This window comes from Acartia tonsa, chromosome 4 (genome assembly GCF_053477335.1).
Source record: "Acartia tonsa isolate MP-2025a chromosome 4, ASM5347733v1, whole genome shotgun sequence".
Taxonomy (NCBI): Eukaryota; Metazoa; Arthropoda; class Copepoda; order Calanoida; family Acartiidae; genus Acartia; species Acartia tonsa.
The window spans coordinates 1,088,461-1,111,273 of record NC_137263.1 but is presented as its reverse complement, the minus strand read 5'-3'; the positions used below and the strand labels follow the sequence as shown (position 1 = coordinate 1,111,273).

The window sequence follows — 22,813 nt, the reverse complement described above, 5'->3', positions numbered from 1 at the left end:
ACTCTTGTTACATTTGTACTTAATCTTGCCAAGCTGCCTGCCTTAATGGCAATGTAAGACCTTGCTAACTTATCTAGGCACATACAAGCAGTCGCGCTCTGCACGTCCTACTTTGTACAACCATTCTTTCTATATTTCTGTATACAATCATGCATTGTGATATTAATAAAGGATAAATTAAAAAAAAAAAAAAAAAAAATGTAAGACCTTGCTAACTTATCTAGGCACATACAAGCAGTCGCGCTCTGCACGTCCTACTTTGTACAACCATTCTTTCTATATTTCTGTATACAATCATGCATTGTGATATTAATAAAGGATAAATTAAAAGAGCGTTGATAATTCATGAAGTTATAGTAAATATTTCTTTTATTGGAGGCTAACCACCTAGTGAGTTCTCGTGACATTTTTATTTTATTATTTTTCAATTTTTGAAAAAGAGGGATAGCATTTCCCCAAAGTTTTTAAATAATTTTTATTATAGTCAAAGAGTACTTAATTACACTCTAATAATACCTAAACTATTTTATTATTTGCTATATATATTTCCACTCTAATATATATACAAAAATATATAGTTTACTATTAAAATACATATATAGTAGTAATATTCACTACTTCATTCTGTTGTGAATATATATATTAGATTAATCTTTCAGCTCCACTCTGCTGAATATAAAAAATTTAATTATACATATATGTAATCATTGTGTTTCTAAATATATATATCCCTTCCAATTATATTAAATTAGAAGTATAATATCATCGCAATTATACTTTTAATATTTCTAAATTTATCATAAAACTTCTTTCTGATCTATGATAAATCATACATACTTTGCTTGTACATTTTCATAAATATTACTCCTTCCTGTAACATTTATAAATTTTGTCCTAAATTAGCTATTAATGTTGAATGTATAATATCATTACAATTATACATAAACTAGATTTACCCTCACAATTCGTGTTTTACTTTAGCACAAATCACAAATGTTAAAATTAATTTAAGATTATCTACAAAAATCCAGAAGCAAACATAATTGCCTATATAAAATTTAGGTTGTTGACTTGTCTTACCTACATAGTAATAATGATTACTATATTTTTGCTAATACTACAGCTTAGACGTCGTTCTCTCACTAGAATGTTGAAATGTAGAATGAAATTGGAGTTTTCCTTTACCAGCCCGTTTCGGAACAATTCAAAACATTCTTGTTTGGGTAGGAAATTTGAGTCCTCTAAAGTTAAATTTAGATCCTATAAAGTAGCTATGCTACAAAATATATATTTTCAGAAGGTGTATATTTTATAAAATCATTCAGCCGTGTGTTAGTTGTATTAGTGTTTCTTCAATGCAACAAAATTACAATGAAAATAAGAGGATTGTTTCATACAAGAATAATTTAAATGTTTTAGCATTTAAATCATAAATATTATACCACCCTTTTACAAACTGAATCTAAAATATTATTCTGCTCCATTCGCCTACCTCGATGCTACATACATTGCATTGCAAACTTATAATGAATTGTGAAATGTGATAATTTATAAATTTGTTTGTAAATGGTAATTAATTTAAGTTTTTAATTGACCTTAATTGGGAGCTATTCTGATTTGTTGTTATGTATTCTCTAAAACAAAAGTATTTGAAAATTAATGTTTAGAAGGAAATTATCCTTCCAATAATTTATCTCCCAATTGGCAAGTATAATAACGTCCGTAATCATAATGGATAATTGAGTCCAAAAGTTTCTGCATAGCCGTTGGATGAAAAATTTATCTACCCTTTCATTCACAAGGTTTCATTGCTTAGCAGAGATGATTCTTATCTAAAAATGGTTATTAATCATTAGTTTTATTGTAGCCTTCGGTTTTATTGCTAAATAAATACACGTTTTTATGTTACATACATAACGTAAAAAGATTTAGCTAGTCAATAATGCTCCTATTAAGGGCCTGTTAACACAAAATTAATTAGTATTTCATTTTTTATTATAATAAACAATATAAATGTATCGTTAAAATACTTTAAAATAGGACACACCGCCCAGCATCCGACTAGCCCTAGAAAAAGGGGACAAGGTGTGTTGCTAGTAAGCCAAAAGCATTTTAAAGTATACAAAATTTTATATATACTACTTAGTTAACCTTTTATTATGTACCATAATTATTATAATTTAGTGCTAAACTATTCCTTACAAAAATCAATATTTAAATCAAAGATCTAATCTCTTTTATATTATGAAATTTTGCTAGAGCACTATAGCACAATAATCATGGTTGAGTTTTATCTTCAGGGAAATATCAATTGCAAAAAAAAATATTAACCCCTATTTGCTGGTCCACTCTCCTTCAAATAATGTATAAATAAATAAAACTGATAATGTTCTCTTTATCAGGTTATAAAGAAAAATTATTAAAACAAAAATATTATTAACCCTTTGTTTGTTGGTCCACACTCCTTCAAATAATAAAAGGACACTCTCTGTTATACATTTATTACACATCTGATATCTTCAGGGAAATATCAATTGCAAAACAAAAATACTTACTGTTTTGAAAACAACTATTTGCTTCGACCTCATCCCTAATAGGAAAGTTAATAGGAAAATAGTCTAAAAACATACATTTGTTCAATATAAGTCTTTACTGAACCAAATTTAGTAATAGATGGATAAAAAAAATATTTTAGCGTGTTTGTTGACTGTTTTGTAGTTCTACAAGGTCGTTAACCGGATAAGGCGTATACATAAGATTATGGTCTAGCCATAGCACAAGGCTAACCAACTTGCGTTTTTATAAAAAGGACGTTTTCTGAAAACAATAAAACTATGGAATCTGTGTTTATAACTAGTTTTAGACAAGGCTATAAAAGTTCTTCTTACCAATCATTTAAAGAATTACATTAACAATTGATCCCTTCAACCAAACCATACATTTCTTTTTAGTTTAAAAATAATGCATTAATTTTTGTGTTTTATTTTATTAACACCTTACAACCCGTTAGTAAAAAATACAACTCTCTAAATGTTCCATCGCGACCGCATAAACATAACAGTATTTAACAAGACCAGATAAATTTAATCTTTGTCAATCTATTATTTTTATTTATAATCTCTATATTTTCCTAAACTAAATCCCTATATTTTCCATAACTAAATATATTTTTACCAGCCATTTTAAATAACTATTGGTGTTATTGTACAAATTTCTATGATGGTAACTAAAAAACCTGTATTAGCCTGACTAGCCTATGCTAACCAAGCGAGCGCATTAAAAACTCAGCCCAAGCAGGCTGTCTAGCAAACTTTCAAAAATTTCCAGTGTTCAATAACATACGCAAAAACATTTTTGCAATTCTCATTCATTATAATAATGTGGAGAATTCAATCAGTTCAAAAGTTGTTGAAATCTTAAGCTACAGACAAAAATACTTTATATAATGTTTATGTTTGACTCGCAAGCTTTAGGGAAAGCATTTAAAACAGCAGAAAACTTAGTAGCCAGAAGTTATCATAAATGAATGAATAGTTTCCTTGAATAAGAGTATAAATAAACTTAAAATTCTATTTAAAAGTAAAATTTGGTAGAATATTTTATCGCATTTTAATACGTTTCTACTTTTCTTTTTCATAATTTAAATATACTTGATTGTATAAACAGTAAGGCGCGCCTTACAGCACTGCACGCGTATTACTCTTGTAAGGTTGTCTATTAATATCAAATAAATATGATACAGACATCTATGATATTGTTACATAACAAATATAACATCATAAAAATTGTCGTAAAAAATTTTGACACAAGGTATAAAAAATGTCTGGGACTAAATGTAAGAGAACACTCTACCCAAACATTTGTGCGTGCGCAGAGATTGCCAATTATCTTAACTTTCACAAAAGGTAAATCCTAACTGCCGTCAGAAAATAAAGTTGCGATTTTGTTGATGCATTTATTTCACAACAAAAATGACACAAGAATAAACTTCTTTTGAAATACAATAATTCCAACTACTTATTACTTTTCATTGAGAAGACTTTCATTTCTAAGGGTCGATTGACTAAATTATAGTATAACTGCACTCCTGTGTTTTTTAAGTCAAAGAATAAACTCCTTTCGAAATACAATACTTTTTATTGAGAAGGTTTTCATTTCTAAGGTTTTTTGTATCATTTAAGATTGCCATCCTTCTGGAACAATATTTCCTAATTCGAAAAGGTTACTACTCTCGATTATGGCTTATATCAAAGTTATAGAGTAGCTGCGCTATTTACTTTTTAGTAATATAAATGAATGGATATTTTAAACCTCAGTTAATTATGCGTAGCACATGTTTTTATAACATAGCACATTTTAATGCCAATTAATAAAGTAGCCGCACTACTTTTTATAACCTGCACAGAAAGCTATTAGAACATCAAGTTATAGAGTAGTTCTGCTCCTGTAATTGAAGGTTGCATTATAATAATACTTTCAAGCCAAAATTAAAAATGTGTATCTTAATCATCCTTCTTATACAACAGCTGTAAACAATAACAAACAATATTCTATTATGTGTCTAAGCCAGCATTCAGGCTATATTCTAATTAAACAAAATATTATTATATTATTTATTTTGGTCTTCATTCTGGCCAAAATCGGTCTTTATGTATACATGTAACAAAAAAAAGTAGGTCGTCACTCTGACCGTTAATGCTTAGTATAGATCATCATTCTGATCAAGTTATCTAATATCGAATGTAGGTCGCCATTCTGACCGTTGTTATTGCATAGTATAAGTCACCATTCTGATAACGTTATATAATATCAAATGTAGGTCGTCATTCTGACGCTTTATGTAGGTCAACACTCAGACCAGATAATTATCCCTAAACCATGAACAAATGCATATATAATACTGCCCAATCCAGTATTCATAATGTAATTGATAAATATCAATTTGTAAATATCCTTAAATTGAATATGTGTAAGGTTAAAGTGTCATTGTTAGTTTAGGCCTCCATTCTGGCCATAATATTGAATATTTATAACTATGACTACTGAAATCGATTTGCTTTTGATAGCCAGCGCTCAGGCCTAAAATAGAATATGTGTAATATTATACTATTTTATGTTTAAAATATTATTTCTCCAGTGTAATATAACATTAATGGAGTAATAGCGTCCATATTTTTAAAAATTCCTTTATATGTATAGAATTTTGTTTGTTGATACCAATAAATGCGTTTTATGCTACATAATTAAACAAACTTCCTATTGACTCCATTACCCAATAAAAAACATGCTATTTGTTATGCATATCTACAACAAGATAGGTATATCGACATCAGGTTATTTGGCATACCTACATGAAAAATATAGGTACCCCTATTCACATTATGTTATTTGGCGTGCCTACCTACAAAAAAATATAGTTACCCCTGTTAACACCACGTTATTAAGCATAAATACATACAGAAATATAGGTATACCTATTTGTACCTATTATTTACCATACCTATCTACAACAATAAGGTATTCTTATTTAAATTAGGTTAATTAGTATACTTTGGCATACCTATCTACAACAATATAACTATTCCTAAATACATCAGGTTGTGTGGAATACCTACCTATAACAATATAGGTATCCCTATCTACATAAGGTTATTTGGTATACAGATCGACACTAATATAGGTATCCCTATCTGCACTAGGCTATTTTGTATACCTATCTACAACTTTATAAGTATCGCCATCCACAACAGGTTTTTAGTATACCTATCTACAACCATATAGGTCTCCCTATCTGCGCTAGGTTTTAGGTTTTGGTATACCGCAAAGAGGTCAAAGTGCTGATACTCTGTTTAATATTTTACATCATATGTATATTCTTCTGTACTTGATTTGATATTTTTTTTTATATTAATAACTCTTTGAAAATAAGTAATAGATTTTAAAATCATTAGCCTTCGCTAAAAATTTCACCCATGGTAAAATCCTCCCAAATCTAAGCAAAATAAAATCCATCTATCATTAGATATGAAAATTATGATGAATTGTTGAATAATTTAAACAAAAAGGCAAATATTTTCCCCCTTAGAAATAGTAACAATATCCTAAAAACGACGCAATCTTTGCATGTCTTTACTTTATTCAATGTGTTTTCATATTTTTCGTTTTTATTGTCCAAACAATAAACAAATTAAAAACCTATATCATTTCTAAAATCTTGTGGTCCAATAAATCTATTGATGGTATGTTATATCGATACATAGTCTCAAAAAATGATTCGAACCTAAAATTGTCCATAGTGAATTAAAATTTTTAAAAAACCTGAACATTAAAGTATATCTTTTTTTATTTCCAATTTACTAAACACCTTACATACCGCCTATCTATATCCAGATTTAACTCTAGAAATGCTTTTTTGTCATAAAAATATTGATTTAAATAACCTTGGTTACAAAAAGTTTCTTCAAAATAAGAGGTCCATAGAAATCAATTTACCCCAACTGTCGTGATAGATATTTTGATCAAATTATATCATTTTTTAAAGAATTTTTTTAATCTAATAAAAACACTTGTTTCAAAATTTCATTAACCTCCACTTCCATGCTTATTCACAATTTATCACTTAATAAATTTTACATCCTTAACCAATATCCTTAAACAGAAAATATCATTACAGTTGCAAATAATTTTGACACAGAATGAATTATCATACTTCCTACTCTACATAATAAAATAACCAATGACTCTGCTCGTTCTACTCTGGTTAATAAATTTAAAAAATCCCATTTCTCTGTAGTAACCAGAAAAAGGTTTATAATATTAGGAAACTCACTCATTTATCTACATAATTTCAATTTAAAATATTTTTTCTACACTTTCAACTCATGTTAAGAAATAAATTGTAAAAACAATACCCTGCAGTAAAAACTTAATAGAGAGATGGTCTATTTTCCCCCAATAATAAATAAATTCTCTCTTTCCCTGCTCCTTATCTTAAAGGTTTCTTTTTTGAGCAAATTTCCCGCACCCTTGTTCTCTTTGGTCATAATGAAAGTAGATAGTAGTATAAAGAACTTGTTATTCTTTTGTCTATACCCAAAAATTTGTATACTTGCACTTGCTTTATATTTAGACTTTTATTGTAATAATGATATCCCTGATATAATTCATCCCCAAGAAAACTTTTATCTTATTGATGTTTGGTACCCTACTTTTGCTAAAAACGAAATATTTTTCAACTATCATTACTACTTTCAATTGCCCAAGATCACTCATAAAAAAAATAGTAATGATTGTAGTCTGAATATGTTTTTATATATCATTAAATTAACCAGCAAAACTATATCAAATATGTTAAGTTCTAACAGCCCTGCAATATATTGTCCTTGATAATACTTATTGCGGGGGGATATTTATCATTACAAGATTTTATGGCTAGATGTATTAATTAATAGAGTTTATCAATTGTAAACACTGTGTTACAATGTTTACTTCTTGTCCTTGTTGTATTTTAAATAGAGGTTTCGTGATTATAGCATATAGTTAATAATATGTTAGACCTATCATATAACATCATACATACTAAATTAATGGTATATCAATTCACACAAACGTATCTTATAAATGAAGGAAGCTTGAATAATTGCTTGAATTAAACATAACATAAACATCGACCTGTATTAATTTTGCTCATAAACGCAGTAATTGCTTTCATATGTCAACGTTTTACAATTGTTACAGGATGCTAATCTCAGTCCTTTTATTTTTAGCAAGTTCATATCTGCATATCAATTAGTTATACTCTATGTGTATTAATACCATATTCCTATAATGATTCTAATTAACACCTAAACTAAGAACCAAGAGCATTATGATGATTCTATACAAACATTATCCCTTTTCCGAAAATTATACAGTACTATAAACCTTCTGAATTATGTTACTAACCAAAAAGTAACCCAAGATAATATAGTAATGTAAACTTTCTGAATCTGATATTAACCAAGAATAATCATAATAATATTTGCTATCAAATATATCAGTTTCTTAAGGGACATTCTTCTTTAGAAACGACAGTTAATGTAATAAATTTAACTGAAAGTACATTCTATTTCAGTGCCTTGCTTTTCTTACTTATACTATATTTAAACCTTTCATGTTTGATGAATAATCATTGAAAGTACATTCTCTTGATTGTAAATCGCCCCTCTGACCTAATTAAAGTAATTACATATACTGTTTATGAAACAATGGGTCACCACTCTGACCATTTATTTAGTTTAATGACCGACAACGATCACCATTCTGTTCGTTAATGGTTAGTGTTGATCATCATACAGATCTAATTAAATTAAATGTAATTACATATATAGTGTTACTACCCTTTATTTAATGTAATAACCAAATAACGGTCGCCATTCAGATCGTTAAGGCTTAGTGTTGATCTTCAAACTGATCAAAATTATATTAAATGTATATCACTATTCTGATTCTGATTCATGTTGATGAATAATCAATGAAAGTCCACTCTCTTTCAAATATTATTATAAAAAATAAAAGTCAAACTTTTCATGTTTGATGAATAATCATTGAAAGTCCACTCTCTTTCAAATATTATTATTAAAAAGTAAATAATTATTATTCTTAAAATGTTTGATAAAAAATAAATGAAAGTCCACTCTCTTTCAAATATCATTATTTAAATAAAAAATCTAAAAGTGCATTCTCTTTTAGAAGTAAAACTTTTTTTAATTTGTATTTTATTGATAAAACTAAATATTAATAAGCAATGTAAACAAAGTGGACTATACTACAAATATTACAAATAGTTTTTAAACTACAATTTTGCCTCAATTAAAGATATTTAAACACATTGCTTTCAAAATTCAAATTCTTTATTACTTATATTTTGACAACAATCTTTCAAAATTTTTTTTTTAAATTACATGCAAATTTTTACTTCTATGCAAAATTTTTACCTTTGTATTAAAATAAATTATTCAAGTATTTGATACAGTTAAATGAAATGTATAAAAAAAACTATTCATCTTATTTGTAAATTCTTGGCTACAGTAATAGATTTGTTAATGATAAAATTAGTTATTGATCACTAGGTACCATTTTCAAAAAAGAAAAACCTTACAAATGCACAAACTACTTATTTTTTATTTCTCCTTTATTGCAACTTATAATATTACAATTTTATATTAAGCAGATTTCATAATATTGTGCATTTTATTCTTACATCTATAAATTACTCAAATATCTTTTTTTTTCAGGAAATTTTCTACTAGCTCTTATTTTCCTAAATATACTTTTGAGAAAACATTTTTACCTAGTAAATTATGAATAATATATGTAACAATAATTACCATGATATAATTTGTTCTTGTGTAACCTATGTTATGTGATTATTTAATTAAGATTGCCTTCAAAACCAAATTGAACACCCAACCTGCAACCATCAACCAATAACAAGAAGCTATGAAGAATTCAAGAAGACTAGTATTTGTCATTTTGTTTGATTGTGCATCGCGAATTTGTAAAATAACTTTTCAATTAACTGCAACCTTTTTGTACAACAACTACCCTGTTTAAAATTCAGAAAATTAGAATTGTATCAATCAAGGCCAACAATTTTTTGATTTTTGTTATATACCCCACTCGAATACTTGCAAAAAGATGTATACTTCTAATTGAAGTGTAACAAATTACTTAATTAGTAATTTGAAAATAAAACAGTCGCTAATTGAGGCTGTAAGCAAGAAAACTTAACAGTCACTCCTGTGACTGGCTGTTGGTAATGCCCTTCTTTGAGGGGGGGTACTTGTTGCAAATTATACATACAACATTAAGATTGATGGCCTTTGCATAGTTCTACTCTTGTTACATTTGTACTTAATCTTGCCAAGCTGCCTGCCTTAATGGCAATGTAAGACCTTGCTAACTTATCTAGGCACATACAAGCAGTCGCGCTCTGCACGTCCTACTTTGTACAACCATTCTTTCTATATTTCTGTATACAATCATGCATTGTGATATTAATAAAGGATAAATTAAAAGAGCGTTGATAATTCATGAAGTTATAGTAAATATTTCTTTTATGAGTGGCATTGCCACGCCGGTACTGCGCAACTGGGCACGCCAAATCGCCCATGCAAATTCGATTTAAAGATTGGTATTTAATAATTTGATGGCGCGCTGAATGAATCGCCCCGGTTTAGATCACCTATAAACGATTTAAAGATCAAGCTATGGAGAGTAAAATTCATATTTAATTTACACAACCCCTCCCCCCCCCCAAAAAAAAAATTATTTTTATTTGTAAGCAAAAGGATGGGCGGTTTTTTTTCCAAATCTAAACTTCTCCAAAGTTGTTATACTAACGAATAAGAAAACGTTATTATAAAACTTTGGGGACTAGTGTAATAAACATTCCATTGGCTCCTCTCTCTATGAACATACACCCATTATCCTTAAAATAAAGTAACAGGATCTTTGTGTGTCAGCTGAACCAATATGTTACTCCTTTACAATATAGCTTCTCATAAATCCTGGGAAGGTTTATTAGTATTTTGGGGGAGGGTACCACCACCTACCCAAGATAAATTGTCCATATAAAAAAGAATCCCCCCACCAAATTTTTTTTTAAAACTCTTTAGAAACAATAATTGAAAATGGGGGGGGGATGGTCGACTCCTCCCCCCACCAAGAGCCATTAGAGGCCTCTAGTGGCCTAGCCTCTAGCATAAATAAAAAGTACCTAAAACTAAATCAAAACAAATGCCAAATTCCCTTCTTGCATAAGATATAAAAATTCTTTTCTGTTTTTATCAAATAATTCCTCTTAAAACTAGGACGTATATATTTATAACTAGTTTTAGCTAGCCTAAAGAACTTTAAATTATTATACAGTAAAGATATATAGAAAAAATTATTGTTAATTGATAAGTTTTTAAGAAAGACTGAATTTCTAAATTATTGATACGTTGTGGTAGTCGGCATACGGACTGTCATTTCCTAGAGCATGCTATGCTCCGGGACTGCCGGTAACACCCAGACGTTAATCCCCTCCTTATCACAATTCTAGCCAACCCATTCTGCCATTGTTTGATAATCAAAGAAAGCGGTCAACTTATCCAACGCTGATATAGGGAGGGAGTTGCCCCTCCCCTCTGCATGTTCCAGTAACCTACCCTTTTCCGGGGGACGTCTACCTTACCCCCTACCAGAGCCTAACCACCTACTATTCACCTGGCTGAGGCTCCCCCATCTTCTCCACACCCATTCTCTACCTAACCCATTTGTAATCTGTTTTGTATATAAAGCTATTAACTTGTTGTATATATTCAGTTCAAAATATAACTTGCGCAGTACCGGCGCGGCAATGCCACTCGGTGAGTGGCATTGCCGCGCCGGTACTGCGCAACTGGGCGCGCCAAATCGCCCATGCAAATTCGATTTAAAGATTGGTATTTAATAATTTGATGGCGCGCTGAATGAATCGCCCCGGTTTAGATCACCTATAAACGATTTAAAGATCAAGCTATGGAGAGTAAAATTCATATTTAATTTACACAACCCCTCCCCCCCCCAAAAAAAAAAAATTATTTTTATTTGTAAGCAAAAGGATGGGCGGTTTTTTTCCAAATCTAAAACAAAATTGCACTGTGTAAACTCTTTTCAAACACCCTCTTCCTCAACCTTGCCATACTCATGCAATAAATCTAAAGTTTTAATGAGAAATATTTACAAAGAGATAAATCAGGGAACATAATATAGTATTTTTCACACATTTTCTTGCTTACACACACACACCAAGATATGCACAAGCAGTAATACATACCAGGGATAGGACAATGGCCGATAAATTGATGTACATCCCCAATGATAATACACATTACAATTATAATTCGTGGTTAAAATATTTGAACACTCAAGGGGGGGGGGGCGAAAGTGACACTTTTTGAAACCAAAACTAAAAGTCAACAAAGGAACTCAACTAAAAAAAAGAGTTACAGGTCTGAGATTTTGCATGGCAGTTGCTTTATAGGGGTAAAATATGGAACTGTGAAGAAACGGCGGCGCAACCGCCGAAAACCGCCGTTTCCCGCCGAATTTTTTTTTGCCTTTTCTCGGCGGTTTTCGGCGGTTGCGACGCCGTTTCTTCACAGTTCCTTATTGTACCCCTATAAAGCAACTGCCATGCAAAATGTCAGACCTGTAACTCTTTTTTTAGTTGAGTTCCTTTGACTTTTAGTTTAGGTTTCAAAAAGTGTCACTTTCGCCTCCCCCCTTTAATGAATCAACTTATCAAAATTCACTTCTCCAAAGTTGTTATACTAACGAATAAGAAAACGTTATTATAAAACTTTGGGGACTAGTGTAATAAACATTCCATTGGCTCCTCTCTCTATGAACATACACCCATTATCCTTAAAATAAAGTAACAGGATCTGTGTGTGTCAGCTGAACCAATATGTTACTCCTTTACAATATAGCTTCTCATATGTCCTGGGAAGGTTTATAAGTATTTTGGGGGAGGGTACCACCACCTTCCCAAGATAAATTGTCCATATAAAAAAGAATCCCCCCACCAAATTTTTTTTTAAAACTCTTTAGAAACAATAATTGAAAATGGGGGGGGGGGTGGTCGACTCCTCCCCCCACCAAGAGCCATTAGAGGCCTCTAGTGGCCTAGCCTCTAGCATAAATAAAAAGTACCTAAAACTAAATCAAAACAAATGCCAAATTCCCTTCTTGCATAAGATATAAAAATTCTTTTCTGTTTTTATCAAATAATTCCTCTTAAAACAAGGACGTATATATTTATAACTAGTTTTAGCTAGCCTAAAGAACTTTAAATTATTATACAGTAAAGATATATAGAAAAAATTATTGTTAATTGATAAGTTTTTAAGAAAGACTGAATTTCTAAATTATTGATACATATTTTCTGTATATCAAAATTAGTTTAAATTTGAATTGATAAAGGTAAGATGTTAATAGCTAGTCAAATGGATATAGAATGTATGTAGATATTGTGGCAGGGGATAAATTGTTGTCAATTTAGGTGGCTAACATGGACATCATTTATTGGTCAGTTCGTCCATCCAGTAGGAGGGGATTGTTATTTTAGCCAGTTACAAGTTTCACTGTATTATTTCTGAACATTCTCATAAAAGAGTTAGTCAGTAAGTGGCCCCACTCCAAATAATTGCATGTGAGAACTGAACATGTTTCAATCTTACACCCAAGCTGGATAAATGCATCTCATGTCAAAATAAATCAGGAAATTAAACTAAATAATAATTAGAAATCTTGATGGAGATTAATAAAATATAATCATGAAATAATGCAGCTCTCTGTGTTCTTCTATCTTCAAGTTTGATTAGTTTTTGATGGTTTGTAGGTTTTCATGTACTAGGGCATTTTTTGTTTCTTAATCTTAAGAATGGTTCCAGGGAGTGAGGGGACATTGGGCTGTTTATTCCATTAGTCCCCAAAGTTTTAAAATTACACGTTCTTATTCGTTGGCTTTGGGGACTTTTATTCAATTTTGGTTAGTTGGAAAATTTAGTTGAGTTTCCAATCGTCTGAACCACTAATTGTTATCTACATAAGAAGTAATTTTGTGTATCATGATTGGGGATGTACATTTAATTAAACAGCAATTGTCATATCCCTTTAGGTCCCTGATATTTTTATGAAAACAGGGCATTTTTGTTTGTTAATCTATGAGTTGTATTTCAATGGTGCTGTCTGATTTTGTGTGTAGTTTCCTATGTGAAAAATTTAACTTTACTGACTCCTTTACTTAAATGTTCAACCCAATTAAGAAATATACCTTTCGGTTTGTTATAATTTAAAATCTAAAAATATTGTTTCATTACTTTCCAGCGGCTACGCCACGGCGTCTAGGGACACGTAAATATTGTTTCTTTTCTATCTTATGTTTCAATCGGCTATTTACCAAAAATATTTTGTTCGCCGCTAGATGTATTTATGTTTTAGCTAATAGCTAAAAATGTGGTACTATAGCAATTATAGCTATAAACCTTTCCAGGACCTATGAGAAGCTACACTTTAAGGAGCACCATATCGATTCAGCGGTTAGCAAGTTCCTTCGTTACAGACAGACAAACAGACATCCTGTAACTTTATTATATGTATAATAGGTTATCAAGGATAGTTCTGGTACAATTCTGAAGGATGGACAGCTAAAACCTGCAGATTTTACTAATATTCTTTTAGGTTGGTCTGTAAGAATGCTACCAAGGTTCTGAAGAGGAAGGATAGTTCTGGTACAATTCTGAAGGATGGACAGCTAAAACCTGCAGATTTTACTAATATTCTTTTAGGTTGGTCTGTAAGAATGCTACCAAGGTTCTAAAGAGAAAGGATAGTTCTGGTACAATTCTGAAGGATGGACAGCTTAAACCTGCAGATTAAAATAATTCTATTTTAGGTTGGTGTGTAAGAATGCTACTAAGGTTATGAAGAGAAAGGATAGTTCTGGTGCAATTCTGAAGGATGGACAGCTAAAACCTGCAGATTTTACTAATATTCTTTTAGGTTGGTCTGTAAGAATGCTACCAAGGTTCTGAAAAGAAAGGATAGTTCTGGTACAATTCTGAAGGATGGACAGCTTAAACCTGCAGATTAAAATAATTCTATTTTAGGTTGGTCTGTAAGCATGCTACCAAGGTTCTGAAGAGGAAGGATAGTTCTGGTACAATTCTGAAGGATGGACAGCTTAAACCTGCAGATTTTACTAATATTCTTTTAGGTTGGTCTGTAAGAATGCTACCAAGGTTCTGAAAAGAAAGGATAGTTCTGGTACAATTCTGAAGGATGGACAGCTTAAACCTGCAGATTAAAATAATTCTATTTTAGGTTGGTCTGTAAGCATGCTACCAAGGTTCTGAAGAGGAAGGATAGTTCTGGTACAATTCTGAAGGATGGACAGCTTAAACCTGCAGATTATACAAATATCTTTTTAGGTTGGTCTGTAAGAATGCTACCAAGGTTCTGAAGAGAAAGGATAGTTCTGGTACAATTCTTAAAGATGGACAGCTAAAACCTGCAGATTTTACTAATATTCTTTTAGGTTGGTCTGTAAGAATGCTACCAAGGTTCTGAAAAGAAAGGATAGTTCTGGTACAATTCTTAAAGATGGACAGCTTAAACCTGCAGATTAAAATAATTCTCTTTTAGGTTGGTCTGTAAGAATGCTACCAAGGTTCTGAAAAGAAAGGATAGTTCTGGTACAATTCTGAAGGATGGACAGCTAAAACCTGCAGATTTTACTAATATTCTTTTAGGTTGGTCTGTAAGAATGCTACGAAGGTTCTGAAAAGAAAGGATAGTTCTGGTACAATTCTGAAGGATGGACAGCTAAAACCTGCAGATTAAAATAGTTCTATTTTAGGTTGGTCTGTAAGAATGCTACCAAGATTCTGAAGAGAAAGGATAGTTCTGGTACAATTCTGAAGGATGGACAGCTAAAACCTGCAGATTTTACTAATATTCTTTTAGGTTGGTCTGTAAGAATGCTACCAAGATTCTGAAGAGAAAGGATAGTTCTGGTACAATTCTGAAGGATGGACAGCTTAAACCTGCAGATTACACTAACTCTCTTAGTGCCAACAATGTAAGTTTTTTAAAATGAAGCTTTTTTATAAATATGGTTGGTCCGTCCGTCAGTCCGTAGCGGTTAGCTCTTTTCGTTAATTTAGACATGTTAGAATTGTCCTATTCATTTCAAACTTGCAGATGATGCAGATGATTTCTATAATCATGTCCTAAAAATGTAAGCATGTCCTTAAACAATATCCTCTATATAAGCAGTTATGCAACAAATTTACATACAAATTTGGGCGTTCTCCTCTTGGAATTTTTTTTTCAATTTTTATAGTCTATAAATTTATTATATTTAGGTTACCCTCTACCCTGGTTTGAACAAGATAGAGGTTATTGGAGAGGCGGGGATACAAGGAGTCTATACATTAACTCAGGTATGCTTCTAAATCAGAAGGGGGGGGGGGACATTAGGCTGGTTATTACACTAGTCCCTAAAGTTTTGAACAAGATAGAGCTGATAGGAGAGGCGGGGATACAAGGAGTCTATACATTAACTCAGGTATGCTTTTAAATCAGAGGGGAGGGAGGGGACAATAGGCTGGATATTATACTAGTCCCCAAAGTTTTGAACAAGATAGAGCTCATAGGAGAGGCGGGGATACAAGGAGTCTATACATTAACTCAGGTATGATTTTAAATCAGGGAGGGAGGGGACAATAGGCTGGATATTATACTAGTCCCCAAAGTTTTGAACAAGATAGAGCTCATAGGAGAGGCGGGGATACAAGGAGTCTATACATTAACTCAGGTATGCTTTTAAATCAGGGAGGGAGGGGACATTAGGCTGGTTATTACACTAGTCCCTAAAGTTTTGAATAAGATAGAGCTCATAGGAGAGGCGGGAATACAAGTAGTCCATACATTAACTCAGGTATGCTTTTAAATCAGAGGGGAGGGAGGGGATATTGGGATGTTTATTATACTAGTCCCCAAAGTTTTGAACAAGATAGAGCTCATAGGAGAGGCGGGGATACAAGGAGCCTATACATTAACTCAGGTATGCTTTTAAATCAGAGAGGAGGGGACATTGGGCTGATTATTACATTAATCCCCTAAGTTTTATAATAACGTTTTCTTATTCCTTGGCTAATGAACTTGGGGATTTCTATTGAATTTTTTGGTTGGTTTATTAAGTTGAGTGTCCAAAAGTTTCAACTAATAGTTGTAATCTACAGAAAGGGGTAATTTTTTTCATCATCAATGGGGATCAACATTCCTTTCTTCCCCCAATTAGGTATAAGCCATTGAATAAAGAATTCCATACTAGTAGGAGTGGAAATTTATATACTAACAAAAATTAATACAATTTATAATAAATAATTTTTCTTAGATGCGTATTTGCTGGCGGCAGCTGCACCTGCTGGAGAACCTGACCATGCCAGGAGCTTCCAGCTTCCAGGTGGCCAGTGAACAACCTGTCATACTTCTCAACAAAGGAGAGGGAGAACTGTTTGCTGGCAGGCCTAACAAGGTACAGATATAGGATTGATTGGTAAGCTGTAATAGATTCTAGTTTGGTTGACGTTATTTGTAATCCTTTTATATAAAGTAGTAAGATTTTTTGTCTGATGCTTAAGATCTTGATAACTACTGAACTGATAGGGTTCTCAACAAAGGAGAGGGAGAACTGTTTGCTGGCAGGCCTAACAAGGTACACCATAGGATAGTTTGGTTGACGTTGTTTGTAATCCTTCTTAAATAAAGTAGTCGGTTTTTTTGTCTGAAGCTTAAGATCGTAATAACTATAACGATAGGGTTCTCCAACAAAGGAGAGAGGGAGAACTGTTTACTGGCAGGCCTAACAGGGTACGGATATCAGGGGCGTCCAAGCTTTTTTTTGGGGGGGGGGTAAAAAATTTTAGGGGGGGGGGTAATTCGTGTTTGGGGGGGGTAAAATGGCGCGCGAAGCGCGCCGAAATTTTTTTTTACCCCCCCCAAAATTTTTACCCCGGGGGTAAAATTTGATTGGGGGGGTAATTACCCCCCCTAAAGTCTGTTGGGGGGGGGGTAAATACTCCCCCCAAATCTGTTGGGGGGGGTAATTACCCCCCCCAAACTAATTTACCCCGGGGGTAAAATTTTTGGGGGGGGTAATTTAATTATGTAAAAAAAGCACCTACCTAATCTATTAAGTTAATAAGTACTATCCTATAACATAAAGTAGTAAGTAAGGTTTATTTGACTATAGCTTCAGATTTCATTACTTTTAATACTGAGTTCTCCTTTTTAGGAAAGCTTCACATAGATCCCATGATGGTTCCACACTATTATAGGTCAATCCTTTGAGTGGTTTTAGGCTATTTTTCTCCTCCCTTTTTACCCTTTAGAAAACACGAGTTCTTAGATGCTAAGGGCGCCACTACTATTCAAATATATAGTAGTATCTCATTCTTTAGAACATAAAAATACAATAATTAACTCACTAACCAATGAACCAATATGATTATACTTTAAAGTGAAGCGTCTTATAGGTCTTGGTAAGTTTTATAACTAGTTTTGAGACACCCTGACATCCTCCCAAAAGAAATCGCCTATAGAAATTCTTTTTCATTATTTAATGAAATATTTAATTTAGTTAGGTATCTATTTTATGGAATCTTCAGTGCTTTACAATTACATCATAGATCCCCCCCCCAAAAAAAAATTTTCAGTAAAATTTTGTTTTTAAGAACATTCAATTTGGGGGGTGGGTATATACCCCCCCCCAAAAAAATTTTTTTAAAGAACATTTATTTTGGGGGGGGGTAATTACCCCCCCCAAAATGGTTTGGGGGGGATAATACCCCCCCCCAAAATTGTTGGGGGTGCCTACGGCACCCCCAAGGTAGGGGTAATTTTTTTTGGGGGGGGGGTATTGTTCAAAAAATTTTGGGGGTGCCAAATGGCCCATTACCCCCCCCCCCTTGGACGCCTATGACGGATATAGGATGGTTTATTTCACTAGTGCCCAAACTTTTATAGTAACGTTTTCTTATTCGTTGGATTACCAACTTTGGGACTTTTTATGAATTTTGATTGGTTAGTTTATTAAGTTGAGTGTAAAAACGTTTCATCTACTAATTGTAATCTACAAAAGGGGTAATTTTTTGTATCTTTATTGGGTATGTACATCAATTTATCGGCCATTGTCCTATCCCTTTAGATCCATGAATTATTAATAATAATATTTCTAACAGCCAAGTAAATTACGCTTCCTCCATAAACGTAAAGACAGATTGGAGGTTAATAAAGTGATTTAAAGAGTAGCTTTGCATCGTATTATAGACAATTTCCCACGAATATTACAAAAAAATCATAAAAAGCTAAAAAAAAAACTGCTTTGATATTATTTTTCATTTTAAAATCCGCAGACAGCTGTCTATAATAAGATACGAAAATAACTATTATTATTTCAGTTGTCTTTGAGCATTTACTGTGGGAGCGAAAGCCTACCAGAAGGCCAACAAATCCAGGTGACCTGTGGCCGCGGCCTGGTCGCACGTACTGCAGGCGCTAACCATGAGTACAACCCAACTGTAGTTGTCACCTTCCCTGGGGGCCAACCATTTGAAACTGTCAGCCAAGATATTTGGGTCTTCTGTAAGCTTGAAAATAAAAAGGATGCTAATTCTGTAGAATACACAGTTCGCATACAGGACCCATGGCGACAAACTACAATGGATATTTGTCTGAACTTTCTGCCCATCCTGTACACCACCTTCAACCTCCTCACCGCCATGGATAAAAAGTTTGTACAGGTTAAAGTTATTTGTATGAGCAATGAAACGAGCTACAAACTTACTGGAGTCAATATGGAGCTAGTTAATAAGGAGAACCTACCGGGACTCGAACTTAGATCCATGAACCAGAACTATCCAGAGCTCATCATTTCCAAGCAGTTTGAGGGCGCCTTCCTGTGGCAACTTAAAATGGCGGACAACAATCAGCTGACCACGCATCAGAACGAATCAGCTGATCAAAACAATAAAAGCCCGCCAAATAAAGTTGGTGGCGATGGGCCGGCCAAAGTTGCGCTTAAATTTTGCTACGCCCCCATTGCTTCTGAAGAGGGAGATAAAACAAGTTCAGCGGAATTGGGCAGCGCGGGAAAACGCAACGAAGACGACATTGTGACGTCATTGCAGTCCATGGATTTGGCGGGAGATTTGGATGAATTGATGGAGACTGAAAAAGAGTTTTGTGCCAGCTATACTTTTCAGGCATTGAAGCATTGCAATAAAGACAAATGACAGACTAGGAATTTAAGGGCGATGACAATGGGCCCTAAATAATATAGGTACCCAAAGTGTTAAAAACACATTCTTTTATTCGTTGGCTTAATACTCTAGGTAGAGACTTTAAACAATTCTTGATTGATTGGTTCATTATCCATTTTTTCATGGTCTTATCCCTTTAGATCCCTAGAGACAAACAGATAAAACAAGACAAGAAGCACAAAAGTTCATGGAAAGATGAAACAGAAAAATTTAGTTATAACTTATAGAGCAGATGTTCAGTTCTTATAACAAAGGAAAAAATGAGAAAGAATATACAAAAACGCTATGGAAATCGTTAAACCTTTAAAAATGAGGTGATTGTCTTTTACGGACGGGTTAAACAATGTATAGATTGGATTTACATGTCATAGGTATCTTCAAAAAAATTTCAGCTGTCTATCTTTCATATCAGACGAGAAAATCACATTTCTAATATAGCGTTACGGACTGACTGACGGACGGACAGGCTTGATGAATTATTTAGCAGCTTCGCTACTAAAAATACAAACAATGTTTCTAATAAATTATAGGACTACAGAACATTGTACACTGTGTATGCCAAAGTTGAACCCGCCAAGGGGAATGAATTCTGTAGAGCTAGCACCCTTTGCCCCATGAAGATAGAGGTAGGTTTATACTGGTACCCAAAGTCTATAATGGTACCCAAAGTTGAACCCGCCCAGGGAAATATTTTTTGGCGATTACTCTTGGGAAAGTGGTGATACCCTCCCCTGAAACCTTCCTAGGACCTGTACTGTAGAATCTGTACTATAAAGGAGAACCATATCGGTTCAGTGGTTAGAAAGAAGGATTAATTATGTTAATCATGATTTGTAATGATTGTGTCTATATCTAGGTGGAACAATTATTTAACCCCCAAACGGCGGCCACAGCTGACAAGCAGCAGGGTCAACAACGGCGGGGAGATACAGCTGCCAGTAGCGGCTGCGGCCAAACGTCCCTGTTCTACGAGATAATCGCGGACCAGACGCAGTGGGCGGTCTGCGGCAAGCAGGGGGCGGTCATCAATATTCAACGCTCTTCCAGGTATAGATAGATGTTTGTGTGTATGTGTGTGTGGGTGTATGTGTGTGTGTGTTTGTGTGTGGGTCGGCGGCAAGCAAGGGGCAGTCATCAATATTCAACGCTCTTCCAGGTATATATTGATTAATAGATTGATTAATTTCAGATGGTGATCGATATATAATTACTTGGATGTTGCACTAAATTTTCATTTACTTTAATAATGTGATACTTACAGCTGGCCAAAATAAGGATACCCCCCATCCAACACCTTTCCCCAATCCCCCCCCCCCCCCCCTACCGGATAGACCAATAACTAAACAAAACTTGTTTTAATCTTAGAATTTTTCATTTTAATATCCGCAGAAAGCTGTCTATAATACTATGCGATAAAAAACTATCACAAAAACGATAAGTTAATAATTTTATGTTCAGGGAAAGTATAACAGTTGACGTGATGCCGTTAACCGGTGGCCAGCTGCCGTTACCAACTGTCCGCCTCAGCAAGTACATTCCTGCCGACCATGGCGGCAACAACGCCGCCCGACTCGACCCATTCGCCATCGGCCAAGTGTACAACATGTCGCGCGCCCAGCAGATACACGTTCTGCCACCGGTAACGGCGGCATCAACCGCCGCTGCCGCAGCTGCCAGTCACCAGCAAATGTTGGTGGCGGCTGGTGGCGCAGCCACGCAACAGCAAGAGTTCTTGTCGCTGCCATGACAGCAGCGGCGGTGAAAGTGGATACCGGAGTGGCGGGGATTACGGAAAGCGGTTTCATTTAGTAATTAGAATATCACGTGATAAACGCCACCTTGTGGATATTTTCTCAACTAAAATTGACCAAGGAAAGAATAAAAGAAAATATAAATAATTTTTGTGTTTTGATTAATTTTCCACAATTTTCAAAATTTAGATATATAAAGCTTGTTTTTTTACTACATTTTATGATTTTAAGTATGGTAATTATTACTATACCTAATAATTGAAAGGTTTAAAAATTAATTGAATATTTTTTTTTTTACCACATTTGCTTTAATAATTGATAATAGATATTAAATGTTAAAATTGAATTATTTAAATGATAAGTATGCTTTAGTTATTTTGTAATTTATAGCTGTATGTTTTTTGTTACTTTATATCTAGTAATGGCTGGATGATTTATGTAGATCGAAATAATTAGTTGAAAAGTTTGGACACTTATTAGTTTTAAATCAACGAATCAAATTCAATTCAAGAACATAACGTTGTTTTAAAACTTTGGGTACCAGTGTAATTAACAGTCCCCTCTCTCCCTGTGGGCCTCTCCCCACCCCTCATAAGATTTTCTAAGATAATTTAATTATATTCAAAATTGTATATGTTCTTGTATTTTATAATTATATATAGATCTGTGATATGATTACATTTATAATAAAATATTCTATATAAAAATTGTCTTATTTTCTAATTTCTACTATGGTTTTCCCCCTCAAAGTGTTTTTCGAGCACCGACACCCCCTCCCCTTCCATTTAAAACTAAATTGAAAATAAGAAGGGTTTATCTTCCTAGGCTTTACCAGATAAATTCGATAAAAATGGAATATTCAAAGATTTAGTGATATTTAAGATCAAACTTTTATCTACCTTCTTAAGAATTTTTCAATGAATTTTGTGTACAAAACATTTTTTAAAATGGATAGGTATAGAATATACGTAGATATATTGACATGAGAAAAATTGCCGTCAATTTAGGTTGCTAACATGGAACTTATGTTATGGCTATATTATTATTGGTTAGTTCATAATAATATATCCATGGGTTTAAAAGTGTAGCTTTGCTAATTAAATCCCAAGGTTCATTTTTCTTCCTTTAAAGTCTAGTCTTCAGAGAAAAAGGAAATTAATTATTTCC

The 22,813-nt window shown here is 33.1% G+C and overlaps 2 protein-coding genes across 8 annotated transcripts in view; both read left to right on the top strand.

Moving 5' to 3' along the window:
• LOC145315607 (trafficking protein particle complex subunit 10-like) overlaps positions 1 to 16,019 on the top strand; it is a 55,581-nt gene extending 39,562 nt beyond the window's left edge. For 3 of the 7 annotated variants that reach the window (XR_013878091.1, XR_013878090.1, XR_013878093.1), the window contains 2 exons: positions 15,428 to 15,649; positions 15,936 to 16,019. Coding sequence is in view for 4 of the 7 variants with exons in the window: in XM_080155583.1 (XP_080011709.1) it covers positions 15,214 to 15,352 (139 nt within the window). In the remaining 3 variants the exon portion in view is untranslated. Of the gene's footprint in view, positions 1 to 14,357; positions 14,461 to 14,571; positions 14,694 to 14,999; positions 15,154 to 15,213; positions 15,368 to 15,427; positions 15,650 to 15,935 lie in introns of those variants that run through there. The other 4 variants (XM_080155583.1, XM_080155584.1, XM_080155585.1 and 1 more) reach the window with 4 other exon arrangements.
• A 515-nt stretch (positions 16,020 to 16,534) lies between these two features.
• On the top strand, positions 16,535 to 22,353 carry LOC145315608 (trafficking protein particle complex subunit 10-like). Its single transcript, XM_080155588.1, has 6 exons — positions 16,535 to 16,636; positions 16,970 to 17,110; positions 19,035 to 19,838; positions 20,426 to 20,521; positions 20,752 to 20,942; positions 21,354 to 22,353. Exons 1-6 carry the CDS (start codon positions 16,550 to 16,552, stop codon positions 21,640 to 21,642), a joined length of 1,608 nt encoding a protein of 535 aa, XP_080011714.1. The 5' UTR covers positions 16,535 to 16,549; the 3' UTR covers positions 21,643 to 22,353.
• Positions 22,354 to 22,813: the final 460 nt, after the last annotated feature.